Below are 9,543 nucleotides of genomic sequence, written 5' to 3'. Positions count from 1 at the left end.
TGAATTCTAAATATGAAAATATTAAATATATATTAATAAAGACAATAATAATTAAAGACTAACATATAATAAACTTTGCTATATCATTTTGAGTATGTGTTTGTTCTGTCCAGCAGTTCACATGGAATAACTGCCCTGAGTAAATGCTATATATCTCTTACTAAACAGCCACTGCTGTTTAACTAACCCATGAAAGTTTGCCAACTGTACCTGTAACTCAACACTTTTTAGACGTCATTGAACTGAATTTAAAAACAAAATAGGGTTCATTCATTAATTATGCAAACATTCATCAATGTTTCATACACAATAAAAAATACAGTTTAACTACTTAGATTTTTGCTGTGCTTCTAATGACATCACTGTTTTTCCTTTTTTTGTTTTGCTTTATAATAATAAAACAAACCATGTTGAAAGCTAATGCAGTATATATACTACTATTTCATATAAGCTGTCCTATTATGCATGAGCAGACACTGGAAGCACCTAAATTGAACCTGATAATCTACTTTCTGTAGTGCACTTTAAAATATTGTTATATAAACTATTTTTAAAATGTTTTTCTATTTGGAGTTATCTTACATTCCTCAGTAAAGATGAAGCATCTGACTACTAGGTATGGTTTGGTGTGACTGAATAATCATTATGCATTAAGTTCAAATGAAAACTTAAAAAAAAATGATGTATACAAGAGTTATCAAAAAGAAAAGAAAATAAAGGCAATGACATGAATGTTTGCCAATGTTTTTACAGTAAGTAAAACGTTTTATCACAGTTTTTATAGCTTGCATGAGTTCACTTTCAAATAAAATGTTTCACATGTTTGTTCTCAATGACTTTGTTAATACTGGTGTGTGTTCTTAGGTCGCTATAGTTCTATGGTTTATAACAATAAACACCGTATAGCTTGTGCTTTTTATCTGGGAAACCAACAAAGCGCACGGCTGCTTCATTGGAACTGCAGCGTCTTCTTGGTTTTGAGATTGGGTAACGAACACTGCCATCAGCCAGCCATCCTCCATCGCAACGATCGTAACCAAGTAGCTTCCATGCGGCATACATCTGGCCTACTTTAGCAATCTGAGCTCCATCGTTGATACAGGCTTGTACGGCTTCATCATAAGTCAGCTTCACTGGATGTATTAGGTAATAGAAACGACCTAGGAATAAGAACAAAGTCGTATAGTTGTTTCATAAACAACCCCTACATTTCAGCAAAATGTTCATTACTGACTACAATTCGTTTCAAAATGTTTAAAGGACTGTGTTTGAAAAGCAGGATTGACTCCATGAGCAGTTGCTCTTACAATGGGAGCAGCTACTATGCATATGGGGAAGCAACCTAAACACACATCTAAACAGATAAAGGTGTTGAGCTGATATTCACCTGCTCGTAATGCTGCAGGTAAAATGTAATTTTTTTTACTGGGAGGCATGCTCTATGTGTTACTAGAGTATAGGCTCAATTCACAAAGCTTTAACACAAGGATACATATCTTCATTTTAGTCATGTGACTATAATTTTCAAATCTGTTTGGTCTCAATAAGATAACTGTCAATATTTGTGAAAAAAGTATCCTTATCCTGGGATGCTAACTTTGTGAATTGACACTATGAAATCAAGACCACAGTTCAGGGCACACAAATATAGCTCTTCTGTCTGTCCTGGCTCAGAAAGTTGGTGGCTACCTATTATAGATGACATCCACAACCTAGCTAGCTGCTCATTGCAGGCAGGCCTGTTAAATCTCAGCAGTTTCCAACATAGATACATACATTACTCAGGGCTAGGGTTCCCTGGTCAGCTTTGTCACAAGAGCCAATAATCTAAAGAAATGGATAATCCAGTCCCCTTTCTATAAATGTATGGGCTCACAGGAACTGTTAGGGAGAGCTGACAATTCTGAAGAAAGAGAGAGGGATAAGTAAGGGATATGACTAGGGTCACATGGCATTGATCAGGGCTCCACAAGAGACAAGCAGAGAAATGGATCAGCAGAGATTAGGTTTTGAGTAAAAAAGCAGCAATCTGGGTATGGCAAGGGACACCACAAGAGACAGGCAGCAACAAGGACATCAAGGATTGAGCCCAGGGCCACAGGACAATAACTGGATGCAGCAAGGCCAGGCAACAATATTGTACAACAACAATTAAATCTAGGGTTACAGGGCAACAATCTCAGCAGAACAAAGGACAGGCAGCAATTTGGTATAGCAACCTTTAGGTCCAGGGTCAAAGGGCAACAATCCAAGCACAGAAATGACCAAGCAGCAATATGGTACAACAGAGGTTGTATGGTACAACTCCAGGCTCACATGGCAACAATCTGGACAAAGCAAGGACAGCCAGCAATAGGGTACATCAAGTATTGAGCACAGGCCACAGGACATGACCTGGGGGCAGCAAGGATAGGTAGCGAATGGGTAAAGCAGATATTACGTTTAGGGCCACAGGGGAGCAATGCAGGCATTGCAAGGTATAGGCAAAAATATGGCAAAGCAATGATTGATCCCAGGGTCACAGGGCAACAATCCAGGTATGGAAAGGACCCGGTAGCAATATGGTACAACAGAGATCACAACCAGAGGGTAACAATTTGGGCACAGGCAGCAATCTGGTGCAGCAAATATTAAGTACAGCAACAATTTGCAACAATTTGTACAGCAGCAACTGAGGCTAGGGTTAGAGGGCAACAATTCAGGGCACAGCAAGGGACGGGTAGCAAGATCACAGAACAGCATATACAGGGCAGCAATCCAGGATACAGCAAGGGAAAATGTGAAGAAACACAGGGCAACAATGTAAAGCATCAAAGAAGTAAGTCTTGGGCTGTTGGCCAGCAATTACAGGGCAGCATTCCAGGCACAGTATGGGACAAATAGCAGGGCATCAACCACAGGTCATGGCAGGGAATACAAGGGGGTAATTCCCACATGAGGCAGATTCACACAGAATGATAGGCAGAGGAGAGGGTCAGCATAGGGAGATCTGGTAGAGCACTTTCATTGGGAGATTGCAGGGTTCTGGGGGAGGTGGAGGTCCTCTGTGGGATGGTTGCAGCTCAAGTCCACAGAGGCAACAATATAGCAAGAGTAAAAGAAGATTTTGTGCTCTGTTCCCTAGTCAGGTATTTAAAACTGAGCTAGGGGCTATCTCATGACCAAGCAACATGATGGCTGGTGTTGGGTTACCCTGTTGACTAGCCCCACCTTCCATATCTGCCACAGCTTTTGTCTAGGACGGGCACTGTAGGGTGTGGGAACTTAGGCTACCCCATGGGGTTGATTTACTAACCTTATAAACACGCCACGAACAAGTATACACCTCTGTAGTGTGTTCCCTCCCAGCATGATCTATTGGTGGAATCTAGACACCTTTGTAGTGTGTACACACCCAGCAGGTGTGTTGTGTGAAGTCCTGCATGAATTGCAAGGTGATGTTGTGTAAATTAGCTCTACATTGTGTTGCTTGCGTTGATGAATGCAGAAATGTAAATGCATGAGCATTATATATGCATCATGTGCATGATTTTTCCATATATGGCATTAGTGGAAATATGCTTTTAGACTTTTTGATTGATAAATACGTTTTGCTGTGTAAAAATCACAGACACCTAGTGCGTGCGTGTGTTTAGGTTAGTACATCACCCCCCATGTCTGCCAAAATAGTGCAACACCTGCAGAGGGGAAGTCTGTAGCCTGCAAACTGTAAATTCACATGCAGGCACAGGTGGGGATTCGACTACCTGGGGTCCTCCGTGTAGGCGGTGGGGAAGGGTGAGTTCTATGCGCAATGTAACAGTGTATAAAACTAATATCTGTGAAGGACATTTAGTCTGTTTTGCATTTAGTACAGTGATGTTATTCCAATACTGATTACCTTATGGGATACGTTATTCCAATGCTGAACAGCTAGTGGCAATCCAACATTTTGACCTCAGAAAAGTTGCTCTACTGCCTTGGCACTGACATGATAACACACTTTATTGTGTGCAGTTCCACTGTGTCTGTAAGCTCTGCTTGTAATTCATTGTACTTTCTGCAAGAGCCAGTCCAAAAATACAGATCTATTATCTTCTATAGTTGTTTTCAACTCTTTTGCTAATCTCCGTGAACATAAGCCCTTGAATGAAAGTCTGACGAGAATTGAAAAGAAAAGGGCCGCCATGGAAACCAACATTTAAATTCCCATTAGCATCTTCTGGTGCCAGAAATCTGTGTTCTGTCAAATGCTCCCAGAAATAACATTGTCTTATCAATTAATTACAGTATCACATATTTTGTGATAAGCTATCAGCTATTAAATGAAATACATTGTAATAAATAATTTTATGTTAGAAATACAGACTTAATGAAAGAATTAAGCTCTAGGTATTTATGATGTTTAAATGTTAGGAATATGTCAGTCTTTGGTGTACTATAGACACATTACTCTAACCTGAAAGGTATAATATTATTACTATTTAAAATGTGTTAAGTTGTAAAGTTAAAATGAACAGCAAATTTACGTTTTTGCCAAAAAACGGCCATGTTTCAGCTTTCATTAAAAGAAACAATGCTATAATTCTGATTGGTCATCATGAGCAACACATTTTGTGCTCTTTTGCTTTTCCCCTATAGAAGTATATGAAGACGTATGCTTAACAACTAACTTGTGCATTTTTCAGTAGTCTTCCTTTTTTCCTTGCTTTTTTCTGATGTACTAGCTAATGGGTTAACTGACAAATAGCCAAGTCAACACATCACCAGATGGTTAACTTGGGTTCTAACAAAAACACTATAGACCTGGCTGATGATAATTGGCTGGAGTTTTCTTACTGGTGTATTGCTAAACTGTTTCTACTAACTCACTGGATTGACTGGGGTGACTCTTCTATTGCCATATCCATATTCTAATGCTAAGGCCCCAGCTTCTTAGATGAGAGCTATTTCAGTTATTAGCATGTGAATGTAGCAGAAGAGAAAATATTCTGTTTTTCATCATTTCCAATGCTGTTCTGAAGAAAGTAGGTTTTGTAAATCAGAAGGTGAGATTAAAATCCTACCTTTAAAAATGTAATAGAAAATAAGCTGTTGGTTCACTAAATTACTAAGCTATAAAGTCAGAATTAGCTTGGCATCAAATGCCTTGTTGGCTGCAAGCAGCCTCTCGTATAGCTACCTAAGAAATCAACAGCCATACATATGATGATGAAAACTATTAAGATCACAAGTAAGCTTAAACAAATGTTACCTTTAAAATTTGATGTGAAGCAGAAGACATCATATCGGCCTTTGTCTTTGTCCCTATAACCATAGTTTCGAACTCCGGGGACGGTGTTTTTACCGCCACAGGGTTCTCTAGGATTTGTGATTGGGTATTGTACTGATCCATCGCTTAGCCAACCTGCATTACACCAGTCCAGCCCAGACCTCCATGCATCATACAACTGATCAAAGGAGGCAATTATTGAATCCTGATCTTGACAGGCTTGTTGGGCCTCGTGAAAGTTCAGATTATACCGGCCAAGCCGGGGGTAGAATGGAAACATAATACCTGAAAATTAAATATATAAAGAAGTGGATTAGAAAGCTGAAAAAGTAAAAATGGAGCAAGTTAGACACAATTGACTACAGTATGAAAATAAGGGGGAAGAGAATACAAATATAATAACCCTGATTTTACTGTGCAGGAGAATGCTAATTGTTATTTTCTTTTAGCCTTTTACGCTTCTGTTTTTTTGTTTTTTTTTACTAAAGATCATTCTTGCAATGTTACTTTAACTGGTATTATGGAATCTTAACCAAGATTTATAAAGCAACTTATAAAATATCTCAGACAGTAGTTGCCACAAAGGTATTACATTTTATAAAAGGTAATGTGTTCAACCTCTATTACAGCGTTTTTCAACCACTGTGTGATTGAACAGAAATATGAATAATTATAAAATAATTTCTTTGTGTTTATTTGATTCCTATTCAAGAGAATTACTTTATATATAGTCAATATAGGCACAGAGGTAAATTTTTTAAACATTTTCTAATGGTGGTGTGCCTCGTGATTTTTTTCATGAAAAAAGTGTGCCTTTGCACAAAAAAGGTTGAAAAACACTGCTCTATTATATCTGTGACCTATCTGTTATATTAAAATTGAGATGATTTAAATAATCATTACAATATACACATTTACTATTATGGCAACATTATGCAAAGTCATATCTTTTATAACTTCTGTAAGAAAAACACACAAAAAAACGTATTGCAGGTCTTAGTTACAACCCAATGTATACAGTGCACTCCCTTTGTCACTCTAATGTTGTCTAGAAAGGTGTTATACATGGAGGCGGGGTGAGGGTCGTGACTAATCTACAACCATGTTAATTGTTAATCTATGAATCCCGACATTGAATACACTAATGGAAATGTGGTAGAGCAAGAATGTAAAAATATGAAAGTCAAATATTGTATTTTAGGTGTAAACACTGGCACAATAAATCAACATGTGTTCCCACTAAGAATATACATTCATTTCATTTTATTATGCCTTAGAGGAAAGCAAGACATTTGCATGTGTTATTCAATTTATTTAAAAGCTTACTCATTTCACAGTAATCTGAATGTTTTGGGTTTATAACTGTAAACTAACTGACAGTGGCTGGATAGACAATAAAGGGAGTTTATCAAAACTGGAGCAGACAAAATCTGGAGCAGCTGTGCATGGCAACCAATCAGCTTCTCTGTTCCATTTTCAAATATTAACGGAACAAACTAAAAAGAGAAGCTGATTGGTTGCTGTTGGCAACTGCTCCAGATTTTGTCTGCTCCAGTTTTGATAAATTCCCCCCAATGAGTTTGTTTAGAAAGGTAAAGGCAATATTCCAACAGTAGTCCCATAAAAGATGAAGATGGGCTAGTAAATGAGGGTATTAGGCTTAAAAACATTGCCAAGTTTCTACTGTTGTGTCACCATTAGGGGAATTTCCTCTAATTTCTTGCCACTGGCAGAGTAGAGTCACAGATAGCAATAAAAGTGAAACAAAGTGCTGGGGGTGCAGCGGCAGCATTTGCCATAATATGCATATAGACCTAGTTTACTTGTATATTATATAAAGGTACCTCTGCATTTGCAGTGTTCAAGTGATGACAGTTTAGCTCACTGCCTCATTGCTCCACAGCCATGTTCTCTAAAGATTATTTTATTTTTGTGTTGTCCTTTTTTTAGCCATAGGGTGACTAGAGATGATGCAACTCCGCAGCATGCACAAAGAAGTTTCCCCATCCTGGTGTTTGGCTCCACTGTCTGGCAACTTACAAATGCTAAGAGTGTACACTGCATTTAAAGGATGGGCACAGTACAGGTTCACTTTAAGGCAGGACTGTATGACATTTCTTGACTCATAAGCTCACGAGTCTGGCTACTTGGAAAGTTCTAGATATTTGTGAATATGTGTGGGCCATCCCTATAATGAGGCATCCGGAGGCTGGTCACGGTTATGTGGGTGGGGGCAGGGCCACAGGTACACCGGCTACAGCGTCTCAGGTTGCGAAGAGCTCTCAGCAACCTGTGACACTCTATCAGGTGTGCCACCCAGTTCACTGATATCACTGATTGCCAAGAGCTGCGCGGGACCATCTGGCTGGTGTCTGCCCCAACCAGCTCCTGGCAACTAGTGACGTCAGGGAGCCAGGCGGCAGCCACACAGCGCCGGAGCCAGAGGTACTGTGCACCACCAGCACCCTCCCTCCCGGTAATGTGGACCACCAGTGATCCCCTTCAACACTCCCCCCCCCCCGGACCATGCACCAACAGCACCTCCACTGACTCAGGCTATTATTGTTTAGCTCATTTGGTAGTCTAAAAAACACACCTTCAAAAATAGACTAAGCAAGTGTTACAACAAGAAACAAGAAATCTGAATATGTGCCTCCTAGTCCCAGTAGTGAATGAGGTGAAGCTCTGCTGACTTCCATCACCCAATCATATGTATTATCCTTGCACATGATTGGGTATTCTTTGCAAAGTGAATTTTTACCACATTAACTGAGCTAAGAGAAGATCCCCTTGCAAAATCAAAACTCCCTTGCAACGTTAACAGCCTATTTGCATTTTGTAAATCAACCCCATTGAGTCTGCTTTTTCACCTACATGTGTTAGATTTGACATCATCAGGCTTATCAAATATGTGAGCGTAAATATAAACCATATTAATGGGGTATGGTGCATCTTAAAGTATATTTAGTGGCCAGACTTTTGTTTTAGTTTTGTATAGAGCATGTCATGTTTAAAAACTCTTCTTTTTGCTGTCTGTGACCCGTGGGGGAAATTTCCATTCAGTTCCTGTTATGTCTCAGGGAAATTCCTCTACAGTGAGGGAAAAACTACTCTGAGACAATTGTTACCAAAACAGGTTACCAAAATGGGCATTTCCCCTCACTTCCTGTTCTGGTGTCACTTAAAAACATCGGCATTTTCCATCACTTCTTTGTACTGGAGACAGTGGTCACCAAGACAAATAGAGAGGGTCAATCTCCCCAGGAAAGACAAAGACAGCAATAGAAACCTAACCCAGTTGCTACCCAGGGCCGAATTCCCCACAAGGCCACCAAGGCCTAGCCTGGGGGCATCAAGGAGTAGAGGGGCATGCCTGATGAAGGGACCCTGAGTGGCCCCGAAACGTTGCTTGATGACAAGATGTGTGCACATCAATAAAATGACCACTCGTTGAAGATTTTACTTTGGTGTGCTGGTGATATACTTTACCATTTGGATTTGAAGTGGCGCCATCCACTATCACTGCAGCACCCACTTTGAAAAAGGGGCATACCAGTAAGGAGTGCGGTGGATACCTCTTTTGGAAGGAGTAGAGGGGCGGCACAGCCGATACTGACCCGTGGGGTGTGGAATTCCAATCGCCCGACTCCCAGGACATGCTTCGGGCAGGCAGGACTAAATGTACAGCGGGGAAGCCGCCACTCGTTTTGGACCTCGGCGATCCCCTTCTACCCTAACTTTTTGTACTCTCCCTAACTTTTTGTACTCTACGCAACATTTAAAAAACTAATTTTGGCTAGAGACACAGTTTATATAAATGACAAAAGCAAAGAAATAATGTTTTATAAAAAGATAGGCCTATAATTGACATTACCTTGTAAATCCAATGACACAACAGCGGTATCATCCTCCAGTCCTTCAATGACTTCACATTTGTATCTACCATAGTCTTCCAGTGTAATGTCAGTGATAACTAGTGAAGCATCATTTGCACTTGATCCTTGTAGGTAAACCCTGCCCTGGTAGCTGCCATAGGTCTTCTTGTGGTGCCCCATTGAAACAAAGACATCCACTTCCTTGAGGTAATCTGAAGTCAGTTTGGTCCACTTGATTCGAATTTTGTGTGAAAGTGATCCTGCTGACACTGATTCATGATGAAATTTGCATGGCAGTGTGGCATTACCGCCTCGATGAGAGATGACTTTAGTTTGATCTACCTCCACCACAAGACGAGGCCCATTCTCTGCAAAGAACACAAAAACAATCAAAAATGAGTCTCAAACAACAACAGT

The 9,543-nt window shown here is 39.9% G+C and overlaps 1 protein-coding gene across 2 annotated transcripts in view; it reads right to left on the bottom strand.

Annotated features, from left to right (window-relative positions):
- Positions 1-695: 695 nt before the first annotated feature.
- HAPLN1 (hyaluronan and proteoglycan link protein 1) overlaps positions 696-9,543 on the bottom strand; it is a 35,424-nt gene continuing 26,576 nt past the window's right edge. For both annotated transcript variants that reach the window (XM_018564730.1, XM_018564729.1), the window contains 3 exons: positions 9,126-9,494; positions 5,234-5,536; positions 696-1,160 (listed from right to left, as the gene is read on the bottom strand). In XM_018564730.1, coding sequence (XP_018420232.1) covers positions 877-1,160; positions 5,234-5,536; positions 9,126-9,494 — 956 coding nt within the window. In that variant the 3' untranslated portion in view covers positions 696-876. The remainder of the gene's footprint in view (positions 1,161-5,233; positions 5,537-9,125; positions 9,495-9,543) is intronic.

Source organism: Nanorana parkeri, unplaced genomic scaffold (genome assembly GCF_000935625.1).
Source record: "Nanorana parkeri isolate BGI_ZX_2015 unplaced genomic scaffold, ASM93562v1 scaffold775, whole genome shotgun sequence".
Lineage (NCBI taxonomy): Eukaryota > Metazoa > Chordata > Amphibia > Anura > Dicroglossidae > Nanorana > Nanorana parkeri.
Note: the sequence above shows the minus strand (reverse complement) of the source record. Positions and strands in the feature narration are given on the sequence as shown.